Source organism: Phragmites australis, chromosome 20 (assembly GCF_958298935.1).
Source record: "Phragmites australis chromosome 20, lpPhrAust1.1, whole genome shotgun sequence".
Classification (NCBI taxonomy): Eukaryota; Viridiplantae; Streptophyta; class Magnoliopsida; order Poales; family Poaceae; genus Phragmites; species Phragmites australis.
The window spans coordinates 7,314,527-7,330,467 of NC_084940.1; the positions used below are offsets into that span (position 1 = coordinate 7,314,527).

General features: G+C 41.5%; 1 protein-coding gene across 1 annotated transcript; it reads right to left on the reverse strand.

Annotated features, from left to right (window-relative positions):
• Positions 1-559: 559 nt before the first annotated feature.
• LOC133902192 (protein DEEPER ROOTING 1-like) lies at positions 560-3,116 on the reverse strand. Its single transcript, XM_062343788.1, has 6 exons — positions 2,984-3,116; positions 2,794-2,869; positions 1,222-1,694; positions 975-1,146; positions 813-864; positions 560-694 (listed from the first exon to the last, which is right to left on the reverse strand). The coding sequence occupies exons 1-5, from the start codon at positions 2,987-2,989 to the stop codon at positions 845-847; spliced, it is 747 nt and encodes a 248-aa protein (XP_062199772.1). The 5' UTR covers positions 2,990-3,116; the 3' UTR covers positions 560-694; positions 813-844.
• Between the last annotated feature and the right edge of the window lie 12,825 nt (positions 3,117-15,941).

A 15,941-nucleotide genomic window follows, 5' to 3' on the forward strand; every position in this document is an offset into this window, starting at 1 on the left:
CTTGCTTACACCTTAAACAAGCGCTTCGATATCGACACGTGTACTCCGTCATGCAATCCTGACCGCCGGCAAGTCTCTCCCACTCCTGATCCTTCGGGCAGTCTTGTCACTTGCACCGACATTCTATTCGTTTGACTTTGTCAACACGTCGTCTCCATCTGTCTTCAATACTTTGCTTGACCTCCACGTGTTCAGCTAGGATCACCCTTGACTCCGCCCGGTTTCCTTGATCGTTTGGTACCAAACACTCCGCTTGACCCCGATCATCCCACCGTCGACCGCCAAGTTGCATACATTACCTGTACACCATGAGACAAGCAAACACATATCTCTAGCTCCAATTCTAATTAGTCCATAATCAATATGCTCAAATAAAACCCCAAATCAATTCAAATCAAGCTCATGCAAAACTGAAGATCATCAAACCAAATAAGTGATAATGTCAATCACTTATCACAAGAAAATCAAGATACATTTCAACTTGATTTCTCAACAGTCTCGTAGCCAAAGAGAGAAGCAGACATGGAATAGGTCTGTTCCGAAAGTTTCTTATCATGCTCCAAATTACAGCTGGTTCATGCTAGAAACGGAGGAGCACTACATTATAGCTTCATTGCATACTATATCCAATATTTCCTTCTACTGTATTGATCATAACACCGTAAACTCCCAAGCTTTCCAAGACCCTTGGAACCTGTACATCCAACAGAATCAATTAGACTATTAGAACGACTGATCAGATGAAAAAGATAGTGCACATTGTGAACAAGTGAAACTGAAAGTTCTGGGGTGATTACTAGGAAAATTCATACCTGGCCTGAAAGAACAAATATATTCGCTGACTTTACATTTCAAGCACAATAACTGAAAAGCAGAAAAAGAACACATTGAGTCCCTTCAAAAGCCAGAATCGATAAAAGGAAATGTTTTATGCGTGACAACACAGCATTTTGATAGCGATTTATACTACTTACAGTCTGAATCAGTTTTGACCCATTTTGCACCATCGTCATCAAGGTCACGCAGTGCATCCTCAAGGTATTCATTGATTTCTTTCTCATCTGGCCTCCAGTCCAAATGCCTCCTAGTTCCTAGTGTCGAAGAGTTTTGTGGGTGTATTTTCTTCTGCAGTATTGCCCTGAGTAGCTGCAGCGATAACCACATATAAGAGGCAAAAAAGGCGTAGCAAACTGCAGATTTACAGAAGAATTTTGACTGTACCTTCTCCATTCTTGATTGAGGGAAAGAGTTCCTTGGTTCTGGAATCGTGGAGGTAAAACCACCCTTGCACACGAATAATCTGAGGAGTGAAGCAACCGATCTCGGCTTTTGTGCATTCCCTTTCTTTCCTACTATTTCCCTTGCTTTACTTATGATGACTTCCTTGTTAATCAACTGCTCCCTGTGCTTCGCATTGTCGTCTTCACCAACATTTTTTTGTGAAGCTACATGTGCATCATCATATGAGCCTTGAACTTCTGCTTGATCATTGCCTTCTAGCATCACTTCAAATCCATTCCGTATATCGTCCACTTCCCCCTCTGTTAAATTTATGGAATCTTGCATGGTCTTAACATTCCCGGAGGAACTCTGTGCTTCTTCCTCGATCTGCTTATTCCCAAATGTCCCAATAGCAAGCAATGATTGGGGCCAATCGCTGAACTCATCGTTGCGACATTCCAACACGTTAGCGCCTGCGCATTAGAAGTAAATCAATTTGCCAAATCAGGATACAAACATAAATATATGGTCCTAGGTTCATATTATCATAAATTGGCTGTTTGGACCATGGACCACTAATTTTAAATCCATAAACCCCTCCTGTTCTCATGGGCCTATCACTGATTAAAACTCAGTTTGCCCATGCTTACTCCACACCGCGATGTTTTTACCTGAACGTCATGTTGATACCATCACATATCAGCAGTCAACATTGTATTCAGTCTCAAAGCATAGCAGTCTTTTTATGTAAATTGAAAGAACAATACTCCCTCTTCAACTGGACTAGTCTTCCGAAAAAAAGAAATGGACTAGTGGACATTAGATCTGATTCATTAGTGTGGAACCATTGGAGGTCAGGACTCCGTGCTGAAAGAAATTCTTCTTGATCTTTCTTTTTCGAGGAAAAAAGAATCTTATTCTTTATCTCAAAATGACAGTTGCTGTTATAAATTTAATACATCGATCTTAGAGAAAAATTAACAAACTTGAGAGAATTGTAGTATATAGAAACAAAAATGCTAAACCTCTCCATTTTCTCGTTCTAGGGAGGGAAAGAGAGGGGAAACCGTACTGAACTGAATTTTTTTATTTAGAAAAAACAGCAACTATATGCATAGAAAATGAAAGGAAAAATCAAGAGGGAGAGGTACAGAAAGCCATTATACTGTAGTGCTTCTGCATTAAGGGTACTTTTCTCAGCAGATTAAAGATAATTCTGAACATATTAGAACCACAGTGTTGACAGATATCCTTGAATATCATTGGCACTGATACGTGACCATCAAACAGAGTACCAACATCGTTAGAAAAGAAATCCGGAAAGGACTTTGTGAACACTAGTTTTTCCTTAAAGAAAAGGCATCTCAAAAGAACGTGTTTATTGACAAACAGATTGTTAGAAGCAAAACAGTAATGAACAATAGCTTCATGAATCATGACTGAAGCAGAATGTTAGAACAGGATGGAAATGAATAAATATTTCATAGCTCGAGCATACTGTCCGGTGAACTAAAAACATCTCGGTTCTGAAAGAACTTACGAAAGAAAGAGAAAATTTCAGAGTACACTTACGATATGGCGCGGTAGAACCGGCAGATCGCCTTGACTCTTGCTTCCCACCGATCTTGTTCGCTACCCAACTGAAAATCTGCGAGGAAAAGCAGAAACCTCATCGTCGTCGATGAACAATCAACCCTGAGCCTTGACGATCTTCTTCCATACTGCAGAAGAAAAGATTATGCTAATGGCTTAGGACTTTTACCTTCATACCTTGAAGAGCTTGAGATCAGTGAGCTGCCGGAGGTACCAAGAGTGGAAGATCCTGAGAGATGGCTGAGAGGGTGAGAGGTATATGTGAAGGCGCAAGACTCGAGACTTGCAGTGGTGGTTATAGGCGACGGAATTGGTGCACAGAAGCACCACTACTACTCCCTCCATTTTTTTTATATTAGTCACTTTTAATCAAACACGTATATACTAAACATAATATTAATTTTAAATAAGAAAAGATAAAAATACTTTTAAAAAATAGCTAAAATATTTTGGAACCTACGTAAATATGTGGGTAAGAGATATTTTATATAAATAAAATTTAAAAATATGTAAAAAATCGTAAAGTGACAAGTATTTAAAAACAAATGAAATAATCAAAAGTGGTAAGTATAAAAATAAATCATTCTCGAACTTCTATGTAATTTTTTCTTTTTTTCTCCGTCTTGCTCTTATTTAATAAATACTACTACTCTCATAAATGATTGAGTTATCTTTTTTAATCCAAAATAAATAAAGGATAATAAAATCATTTGATCTACTTTCTTAATTTTTATGTACAATTCTAAAACAAACTATATTTATAATCGGAAGAAGTATACAGTAGCTATGGTGCTATGGTATGGAGTTATTTGGAGGGCTCAAGTTCCGAGGCTTTGCAGCGTTCGGTGCAGCTGGCGCGGCGTGGCTGGGTGCTACTTTATTCGGCAAGTCACTGAGCTTCCTTCTATTAGTAATAGATGGCCCCAAACGGAATAGCTTGGTCACAATATTTTTCAGACGAATTTACACTTACCAATTACAATCACCCAAAGGATTTCTCCAGTTGTCAGGTGGAAACAGAGGTATCTGCAGTAAAAGAAAAAAAGCTAATAAGTACAGCTCTCTCGATGTTATATCTAGGTTGTCTAGTCAAGAGTTTGCACTGAGACCCAAATGCATTAGCTGGGAACCCCGATTAGTCGTCTCCTGAAACCAAACTAGGTTAGGGAACCCAGAACCCGTACCCAGATGAAGACGAGAAATGATCTGCCCGGTGCGCGATCGAGGGGCAAGTTGCGCACCAAGTGTCACGACCGCGCCGCAACGGATCCCATCGCACCTGGTCGGGCCCCGACGCGTGTGTCTTCGGCCCGCCCAAATCACGTGTTTATTCCTTAAACCCGGCACTAAGCAAGCGTCAGGAGGGCGCTTACGCAGATACTAATCACGTCTCCCGGGCCCCTTAATTACTCGCCCACTAACTGTAGCACGTACAGCCGGATACGTATCTCTCGGTACGGCACTAGAGAGAAGAATGTGCAGGCCCCGTGCGTGCGAACTGAAGATTCAGAAACCTTCAAGTTCCCAGTGTACTGTGGCGAATCATGCGTGCTGCGTATAAATAGCAACGCGGAAGGTTCTTGCCCCTAAATCTTTCACATACTTGTTGCAGTTGCAGTTGCAGTGGTGGTTTGCAGACGCAAAACCGCAGCGCTGCAAGTAAAACAGCAGCCGGGACCGCAGCATCGATCTATCTTGAGCAGCGAGGCATCGATCATCCCGATGCCGCAGTCCCGCCGTCTCTTGTTCATCTCATCTCTGGACGACGGCATGCGTTCGTGCAAGGCCCAGGGCCCGGGCCTCCGTGGAAAACGTCTGCGCTGTGAACGTGTGCGTTACCTGTAGAGACGATGGCGACATCTCGAGCTCCGTCTGTTGCATCCTGCCTTACGTGTGCTGTGTGCTGGCTAGGTAGCTGCTATCTCGCCTTCGCAAGGCAGGTGATCGAGTGAGCTGTCGGGAGAAGCTAGTGGGTGAAGGAAAGCTAATTGTGGATTTTTTTTAAAATATATTATTTTATTCAAAAATTACAGAAATAATAGCTCAATCCATAAAATTGCATGAATAGGTACCCGTCGGTATGCGAAGTACTGATAAGGGACCTATTGGTACTATAAATACCGACAACTTACATGACACTAGACCTGTGGGCCTGCCGGCATGCGGAATGCAGAGAAAAGGTCTGTCGGCATTCCACATGCCGATGAACCCTAGGTAGACACCAATATGGATGTCAGTCTAGTTACTAGCCGACAGACCTATCGGTACATAGAATATCGATAGGGATGTCAGTAATTGGAATATCGACAGTGCCGACAGGTTACGCCTTTTTTATTTGGTTTTTAATAATAATTTGTGAAATATCAATGAGGCACTGCCAAAACTCAGTGTACATCATATAAAAGAATTCACACTCTTTTAAAAATATCATCTACGACTACACGGAGGTTGAGGCAATGAGACGCAGGGATGTTTCCTAATGAGGCTAAGGCTAACGGTATCACATAGTAGTTTATTTTTTCCTATTTTTGGTTCGATATGATTTTGTCAACATTTTTTTTAATTTAGTTGATCTAAAACTGTGTGAGTACTTTTTAAGTGAAGTAATATTAGGAGGATACAGAATATAATTTTGTGAATAATAGTAGTTGGAAAGCACAATTATCATAGAACCCTGCACGTATGTTACATACGCTGATAAGCATAAAGAGATGATAACAACAAACGCTGACATATACGGTATGTATAAAGACTAACATAATAGTGTGTCGCTGGTAATCCTACAACGTCTTAGAGAATGAAAATATATCGGGTTATATTAGATACTCTCTATTGAGTGTACCTTAGATATTTGCACTTTCTTAGGGTATCAGGACCCTCCGCCTTAGCACGACGGGTCCTCTCTCGCTTCTTTTCACTCTCTGCTTCGCGTGCTTTAGCTGCGGCGTGCTCCTTTGTTACCTTCCTCATGCACTTCTCCTCCTGACGCTTCTGCCATAGTTCCTCCTAATTTTGCTCGTACTTCTAGCGTTTGTAAGCTTTCCTCCCCCACCACATCTCTATGTCGATCCACCGCTTCTGGTGCTTAGTTTTGTTCCATGTTGAGCCATTCTGTGAAGTCACAGACATGTGCAGGAGATTGGACAAATAAAACTAGAGGGGAGATTAGTAAGAAAGTGCATGGAATCATATGGAAAGTGTCACGTGAGTGATCTATGTTACTATATCGGTGGGTACTCATATGGTCTATGTCGAGACAGGCTGTGCTGGTAGTTGGTACACATGAAGAAGCGTCTGTCATAGGTATAGGAGATGTTATGGGACTCGCGAAGGCTACAGAGGTTGCCACAGAAGCACATCGACGGTCTTGCGTCACCCCTTTGTGTCGATCTTGCTGTTTGGATCTGAAATCCAATATGGACCATTTTCAAGCAGCTTCGTGAAGTCCTTCACTGCTCGTCACCCAAGCAACCCGCCGAATCAAGTACTTTCTACAGCTTGCTTGCGGTAGCACGGTAATACGAAATACTCTGACTCTATGCTGCCCCACTTACAACAAGCCATCACTGAGGCATTTGCCTTGCTCTCATGTGCTACCGCAAGCAAGCTGTAGAAAGTACAACCGGTTTCTTCAAAACTTCATCCTTGTACTTACCAGTTAGTTTATCCGGCTCTTCCTATAGCGCATCAAACTTCCTACTTTGGTTCTGTTTGCGCGGATTCTTAAAAATATCCATCATCCTTTTGCTCCTAAATTGTTTATAGAAGTTTGCTCCGAGATATCACATGCACCAACGGCTATGCAAATTTGGTCACAACAATACCCTGCCCGCACCACTCTGCAATATGTTGATAGCATTCAACAAGCCTGCATGATGATTGTGGAGTACACACACGTTAGACCTGTTACCAACATCTCTCTTAACCCACTCCAAGAACCATAACCAACTATCCATTGACTCGCGTTCGACGAATGTAAAAGCCAAAGGCATAACCTGGTTCTCACCATTTACCCTGATAGCTGTGAGTATCTACCCTCTGTATTTGCCTATGAGGAATGTCTCATCCATGCACATCACTGGCTGGCAATGACAGAATGCCTCAATCATACAGCCGAATGACCAGAACACCCGTTGAAGGACTTAATCTCCAACCTAATTGATGAAATTGTGAGTAGCAATGCATGTGATTGGGTTTCTCCCTTGAATAATCTCTAGCAGTGAAGGTAAGTTGTGGTATGAATCCTTATATGTGCCAAACATCTTCTCTAACACATTCTGTTTTTCTCTCCATGTCATGTCATATGAATTCTTATACCCAAATCTGGTATTGATAGCATGCATAACTCCAAATGGAGACATACTAGTCTTCTTCACAATCTCTAGGTACATCACATTTGCAAAATAATCAGCGCTCATGTTCCTGTGCGCACGCAAAGGTCAACTCAAGTTGCAAGTATGTGGTTCAATAATAGACACTAACCATTCCGTGTCATACCTTGGAAAGAATCCATGAACTCACCAAATGCAACCTTCTGCTAAACATTTGATGTTGTATGTTTGAGGAATAGATATTACCACCTTGAACTCCCTCTTCTCTGAGAAACACCATATCTTCACTTCATGTTGCAGATGGACCTTGTCATGAAATATCTAGCCTTTGGTCATCACGATTGAATCATACTCCCATGCCAACTCATGTCCATCATTCACCATCAATTTCTCCAATGCAAAATTCGTTCGTTCTTCCAGGATTCCTGCACCCGAGTCCACAAATGTGTGAAACTCTTCGTTATCTACCTTCATTTGGTCCACTATTGCCTCGTCCCTCTCTCCCTGACCAGCATACATCATAGCTTGATTTTCTTCCCTGTCATTACGTTCTTCTCTTGCAGTTTGTATCTCAACCGATAAATGCTTAAGAACTTATAATCTAATGTTAATTACTCGCTTTTATTAAGCTGTGTTATGATGTTAAATGTTGGAAAGGCACGTATTCTGATCTTGGGCACAAAACACGTGCTGAGACTACCAAAATAGTATTCTGGTTAATAGTTAAAGTTATGATTAAGTAAATGATCGATTTAATGATTAATTAGAATACTATTTGGATGGTTCCTCATATCTCCCTTGTGCGGACTTTCCTTGACAGAGGACACCCTTATTCAATACATCGATACTATCATTGCTTTGAACATGTAACCTCCAAGAGCTCCTACGTCTAGTTGGTTTCTCAATATTTTGGAATCAGAACCTTCATCAATCGTTGATGTGCTAGATTAAGTTGCAATAGATTATACAACCAACCTAACACTTGGGACCGCTGCCTCTCTCAGACTATGCATATTTGTGTGCACATACTGGAAATTACTTAGATTCACCCTCGTATCACACTGCATGACATATCCAGGGTCGTAAAAAACCCTGAACTCCACTACGGTCGACATACCTGATTCAACAACCATATTATATTCCTTCAGGTTAAATAATTGTAATCAATATACAATAACTACGACCACAAAATCTATTCAACCTTATCACTTGTATTCTACATAACCATCAAAGATCACCGCTAACATACTCCTTTTGTTCAACACTATATTATTATAATGTATTGTTGTCAAAAAAATTACTCAATTTCTAATCTAAATTTCCTACAGCTATGAACTATTTGTACTACATATTTATAACAATTCGATTTAAAACTAGTCTAGCTTGTCTAACTATTGCAAAAATTTCTAACTATGTATGCTCTATGCTACATTATCTATTGTACACATATCTAAATTTTTTGATCTAAATTCTAAATGAATCACATTTCTCATCTTCCATTTTAAATACAATCCTGCGAAAATCCACAACAACTCAACTATACAATTCCTACATCAACGAAAAATATGTACGTCTAATAATATCCAATTTTCAAACCAATTAGATAACCTATTTTAACTATACATTACCGAAATATTTGAACTTTCTCAACTATTCTATATTTCCTAACTAACAATACTATATTTTCTACCTATAATTAATTTCTAAACCATGCATACGCTATTCTAAATTTGATATCCTTGTTTTTCTAAATTATCTACTCTACTCAACATTTCTTTAATATTCTCACACTATTTTCCTACATTTTTCGTAAACATTCCTAATTTTCTAACTATTTTCCTACTTTTTTCTATTTTTCTTACCATTCCTAATTTCTAACTATTTTGAATCTTTTCTACTATTTTTTCTAAATCACCTTCTGATTTTCATACTACTCCTAAATTTTTCTACTTTTCTAACTATTCCTAATTTTTCTAACTTCATCTACTTTCTAATTACTCCTAAATTTCTAACTAATTCAAACTATTTCAAAAAATACTTACCACCGTCACTGCTCCCCGCTGCTCACCGCCCAAAGCTGCGTACCCAGCTGCCGCTGCTCTCACCGGCCGCTAGACTGCACACCGCCACACGCCGCACACAGCCCTACATCGCCTGCCGCCGCTCGCTCGTTGTCGTCGCTTGTTCTCGACGCCCACTCTGTGTATGATCACGTGTGAGAGAGGAATCGGTGGTCGTGATTATAAAAAGGCTTGTTGGCACGTGGAATGCCGACAAGTCTAATGTGGCACCTATCGGCATTCCGCGTGCAGACAGATCATGATGTGTTATTTGTCGGCATTTGGAATGCTGACATGCCACTACGCTCTACGCAAAGCCTACTGACACCACGGTTTCATCGGGCCCACGACCTGTCTGTATTCCACGTGCCGACAGGCACCTGGGCCCAGTGCCATGTAGCCTGTCAGTATTCGAAATACCGATAGGTCCCTTATCAGTACTCCGCATGCCGATAGATCCCTTATCAGTACTTCGCATGCTGATATGTATATATTCTTGTAATTTTGTGAATTTAACAATTATTTTTTAAATTTTCCAACACAACAATATTATTTAAAAAAATCGCTAATTGTGCATATGCCATATATACGCTAGTGTCCAGTGGACTACAGACAAGGCTCCTGATAAACTAGTAGCTAGGGAGATCGGGAAACGATCAGAGCCTGCACTGTTAGCAATGCCAATTCGGACAGGGCTAGACGCAGACCCATCTGCGATCGGTATCTTTCTAGGATCTTTCGGCAGCACACTGCCACACTTCACTATTAATTTGCAGTGCCGTCGATCAGTGATGACTGATGCATAATCAGCAGGTTACCTAGCTACTCCTCCGGCTCACACGGTAGCGCAGTGCCAGCAGTACAGCCAAAGAAGTCTAACAAGTACGCATAATGATGCACTCCGTTTGCGAATAAATTATACAGATAACAGCTAGCTAGGTGATATGAATAACAATATAGGAAATGTGCGGCCTTCTCCTGGATGTGAGGGACGAACAGCCTTTCCCCATGTGGTGCGTGCCGGGCTTGGCGTTGCCCCCGGCCTCGAGATGCACGAGCCCCGCCACGGCGAAGAAGTCGCCCGGCGACTCTTCCCTCGGCGTCAATGGCGATGCGCGCGCGCGCCAAACACGAGGAGCATATAGATGGAATAGAGTTGGAGTCCACACGACCAAACGCGCTTTTGCCTCTCCTGAAATGGAAATCATGAACCATGGAGTATTGGGAGACTTCTCTACGAGCTGACTGGCTGTATGGCCGGGAGATAGCGTCGTGCTTGTGTGCAGCATGGAAATGGTCCCATGGCCATAGAGGGCTAGGGCAACTAATTGTAGCAACTCCTCTAAAAAACTAACTGTAGCAACTAGCGACCATAGTAGAAACTCGTTGGTATGGTCGCTTGACCCGTGTCTCGGTTATCAAACAAGGAAGGGGAGAGATTTGGTGGTCCTGAACACCGTGAGGTTCATTTACTAAGACAGGTAACTAGATAAAGAGGCGCTCCTAAGTTTTCTAGTGTTCCTGAGAGGCATTCCTAATACAGTATATTCTTGTCGCTCAGCCTGCCTACTTTGTTGTCAATGGCGTCAGTTGAAAAAAAGACTAAGGTCTTATTTTTTTTATTTTGATTATGTATTTTAAGTCCTAAGAGTAAAAAAATGATTTTAATTTAAAAAAATTAATTCTCACAATTTATAGCATAAGTTGTACTATAAAATTTTAAAATACATAATTTAGTGAAGTTCTTTATATAATTCAGATTATGACAATAAAAATAAAAATCAACGGGTCTGACTCGCGTTAGACCATCCCAACCATATTCTATTTATTTTGTTTTCTTTCCGTTTTCCTCATCGTTCCTATTCTTTTTATTTTCTCTCATCTATAGTAGTTTTCTTTCGAAGAAATTTGTGAAGTGAAAAGAGAGAGAATTCTATCATAAAAGAAATAATCTTAAAATTTTTTTTTGATAAAAATCTTAAAAAAAATTATTAGAGCACTGAAGAAAAAAAACTATAGTCTTACAAGGGAGGGAGCGAGGGTACTGTAATAACTTGAATACTCGTGAGCTTAGCATCCCGGGGAAGAGATGTGTTTATGAAAGTCAGTGTCAGGACTCGAACCTGGTGGAGTGAAACATTAAATAGCCTCCTCACCGCCCCATATTGATACGATTGATAGGTGATTTTCTCCGTTCTAAGGGAAGACCAGAATCTTTATTACGTCCAGAATCCAGATATCTTGTTAAGAGCTTGAATACGTTGGCCATCTCCTTAATTTTACATCCCGCTCCGCATAATCCTCTGTTACTATTTTCATTTTCTGCGTGAGTCTCTATAACCGGACCGGTTTACTTCATAACGCAATGACACGAGGTTCTTCTTGGTGTACGAGAAATAAAAAAAAACACTGTCATGGGCGGTGAAGCGTGATATATATAGAGATATTATGGGGCCTAGCGGTCCGTAAGGTGTGAGGATTTGGTCTCGCTCACTAAACAGTTGAGTTCTTTATTGTTGCAATATCTATAGACTCATTCAAAAGGTCTTACTCATTCAGTTAGCATGATTTTTATATAATTCTATGGTTGCACCATGCAGACGCTAGCGCACCCATTTGATTTGAACTCAGTTAAGAGAAAGAGAGGATAGTGGAGGAAAAAAAATATGGCAATGTCCTGCTAAATTAAGATGTATGTTTTTTTTCTCTATTTTTTTACAAATTTATTGGGATAGCTATGGGTGCTAGGTTTTGGCATAGTTTAGAGTCAGTCTAGGATTTTTTTCACAAATCTAATAGGATAGCTACTAGACATAGGTTAGAACGTAGATTTAGGTTTAGAATTAGGATTAGATATAGTTTAGCAATTAGATTATGTTTGTGCATATATTTTAGCATTTAGATATAGTATTTAGATATATATTAAGTATTAGATGTAGGATTTAGATATAGTGTAGACATAAGTAAGGCAGTAGATGTAGGATTTAGAAGCGTTTGATGTAGTGACCCTCTAATATTCTGTTGTAGTATAGTGGGGCATGTTTGAATTTTTCATTGTAGATATAGTTTTACATAATTATTTCTGTTATGTCATATTAATGTTAGAGTTTTTATTGATGGTTGTGAGGTATGTCATATCAGTGACAATTTATGATATTTTATGGGGACAGTGAAATATTGTATGGCTTGAAAAGGGTAGTAATGTTCGTATTTCAGTTAATGGACAAGGGTATCTCCAGACCTATTCACAAATATGTTGGACACTTATACGCATGGCTGAAGCAGGGTTTTAAAATAGATCCCGTGGTTCAAGAGATAATCATTAGCATTGTGAACAACCGTCTGAGAGCTGATGTGTACTTAAAGGTGTACCTGTTCAGGGAAGGTGAATTGTGAAAGAAGTAACTGCATGATGTTGTACATAGAGGTCGACCTCCTATGTTGCTTGTGTAATGGAAGGAAAAGGAGGCAGTTAGGGAGATACAGGGTGGGGGTACGTGGAGGAGAAGGGTGATGATGAAGAGTAGGGTGAGGATGTCGATCCAGATAGTACATATTCATAGGATTATCTGACTGAACTGACTGGTGAGGCAGATGAGAGAGGAACGAATCTCTTCTCTAATTAAACAGTTGGAGTGGGATAATCTTGAGGCTGACGAGTCCGCTGAGTATGACATGTCAGATGATGAGGATGATGCTCTGATTCCCATAGATTGGAATAATCCCAACTTAACAACATTATGGTGAATAATGGGAATCAAACGGCCTGAGAGTATACACAGAATGAGGTGACCCAGGGTACTAGGTATCCTACCAGTCAAACCATGAAGGATATTGTGACTCACTAGGTGACATCGTTTCGATGTCATTTTTATGTTGTCAAGTCAAGCAAGAAGGAATATGATGTCAAGTGCGTGAAGGAGGATTGTCCGTGGCGGCTGTAGGGCTTCAAAGGGAAGTGGATTGAGTATTGTGGTGTGTCGATTATAGTGAATCACACTTGCATGATGGACGAACTTGAGCCTCGGCCTTTGTCGCTAATGTGATGTACGCCCATATTATGAACAACCTAAACTACTAACTAGGGTATATAATCAGGCAAATCGAGTAGGAGTACAAGTACACTATCATCTACAGCAAGACATGAAGGGCGAAGAGAAAGGTAATTGAGATGAGGTTTGGGACCTACAAAGCATCATATGACAACATTCCACACTTGTTGTAGACCATTGCTCGAAGGAACCCTAGGACGTATTACGACATTGACAAGTACCCATTGTTATCGAAACCTTGTAAATATATCCTGAAACGGTGCTTCTTCGCATTAGGACTATGTATAAAATCTTTCAAGCATTGTTAGCCTATCCTCTACATCGACAGAACTTTCCTTACCGGCATGTCTAAGGGACAGATACTGACTGCTATTGGGGTTTATGGAAATAACCATGTGCTACCATTGGCCTTTGCATTTGTGGAGAGTGAGAACACCACCAGGATATTGGTTCATGTACCGTGTGAGGATAATAATTGTTGGTGCTCGATGGAAGTGTGCCTTATATATGACCGGCATACTAGGATGCTCGCGGCAATTCAGGATCTGTAGAATGGAATGGACGATGGCGTGATGGGACATGTGTGGCCAGATGTGCAGAGTAGGTGGTGCGTGAGGCATTTGGGCACAAACTTCTCTCACCAATTCAAGAACAAGAACCTTGTGAACATATTCGAGAGGCTAGAGGCTATACAATCAGAACCAACAATGAAAGTTTGATGCTCTTTGGGAAACGCTGCATGAGCTGACGAAGAAGCAAACACAGGAGTCCCTGCCAACAAACAATGATGCTAGCATAACGTGAAGGACCGGGTCATCTAATAAGTCACTTAGAGAGTTAATTGAGAATGAGATAAAGGAGAAGAGAGCTCTGCTCTATGACACAAACGAGGCTATGTACGGTATTATAATAGATAATTTAGCAAAGGTTTACAACTGAGTGATGAAAGGTGTGAGAGGGTTGCCGCGGGTGGGTCATGTTCATTGAGACCCATGATAACATGGTCTCGAGGAGCATGATCACCTACGCCAGAGAAATTGCAGACGCCGACCTAGGGGAGGTCTTGCAATACAACTAGGGTTCTTCTGTGCTGCCTGTGATGTACCATGGCATGTTACATGCATGCACGAAGACCAACAACAGCGCGATCCTCACTGGGTGTCCCTTGCTGCTTCAGATGTGGTCCTATGAGCGGATCGCCATTGGCAGGCCCGTTGTGGATCATTGCACGTCAGTTCACTGCGGACTGTGTTGATGACCTGATCATGGGTTGTTGTGGTGCAAATGAAGGGTAATAGCTCTAAAATTTGCACGTACTTGTTAATTATTTTCTTTCTTTTTTTTCTCTAACTTACTTTGGTTGCACAACCATCTTGGTCCAGTGTGCATACACATCGTGCATACCCGGACCTTGTTCACCAGTTCGATGAGTTGACAGTGAACGACGTCCGTTGGAGGTTGTACACAGAGGAGAAAGTACATCGACGTGCTCTGCTTGGACTATCGGTGTTGTACTTATGGGATCGGGAGTACTGGTTCATGTGGTGCACCCTTGTCTATGATATTTACATCGATGAGTACTCACCGCATCACATGATGCGGTGGTTCGGGAAGTTCCAGCCGTTCTCGCTCCCAATGACTAGGATCGTCACTACCAGTATATACAAGTGCGTAAAAATATACTTACCTTACCTTTTTTATTGCACACACTACAACACATTTACTCATATGTTTATGTTTTTTAGGTTGACACGCAGGGGGCTCATAGCACGAGCATGTTTGCGACTTGTGTGCAAACGTGGGTTGATAGATGGGATCATGCTGTTGAGAACATCGTCGACAAGGATTAGACGCACTGTAAGGAGGTGTACACAGAGTACATATCCTGGTTCATGGCTTGGATGCACACCTGAGTCATGTACACACCGACCGAGCTTCTAAGGCACATCCCCAACATTCGTGACACGTATCTGACGCATAGGGATCAGGCGCGTTCGCTTGAGGTACATACAATACTACGCGAATTCCTCATTTACTACACTTGGTTCTAAAAAATTGAGTAATGAAATGAAACTTTTATTTGCAGAGGTACATTCTGCACTAGATTGATATCGAGGCATGGGCGACCAAGCTCCGGATCGACAATATCCTCGAGATCCCCAGTGACAAGGTGAGTGCGATGTTAGGCCAAATTATCTGGTAGGTGAACAAGGTGTTTAGGGTGCTCAGCTGCAGGTCATCCTCGGGCGTTGAGAGAGGAGCTCAACAATCCACTCCTCTCCTGGCACGTGCTGAGCTGTCGCACCCACCGGTACATCAGAACTTCCCTGCTGAGCCATCGAGGTTGTCTTTCATGGCAACTTCTCAGCATTACTTTGGTGATGGTTCGGTGAGGCAATCCTTCTCTAGGGTAACTCGCACTACAGTGGTGCCTGGGCTAGGCATTCTTTCTTCGGGGCCGGTGACCCCCACTACGGCATCACAACATCCATGCTAGCCTTCACTGGTGCTGGTGACCACTTCTACGCCGGCAGTGTGTCCACGCAGCCTTCCAGCGCAGACCCGGGTCCTTCAACTTCTCACATCCTCGGCTCGGGTACGATACTTGCTTCATGGCAAATCAATTGTTACGTATGTAACACTTTACCAAAGTTAACATGTTATCTTTGTTGTTCCATGTGTAG

Bases quoted from the DNA above. Each gene is read 5' to 3' on its own strand.
- LOC133902192 (XM_062343788.1), bottom strand. The intron at 1,147-1,221 runs GTACAGTCAAAA...TTATCGCTGCAG, and splicing joins CTCAATCAAGAATGGAGAAG to CTACTCAGGGCAATACTGCA. The intron at 865-974 runs GTAAGTAGTATA...TCTGCTTTTCAG, and splicing joins GGTCAAAACTGATTCAGACT to TTATTGTGCTTGAAATGTAA.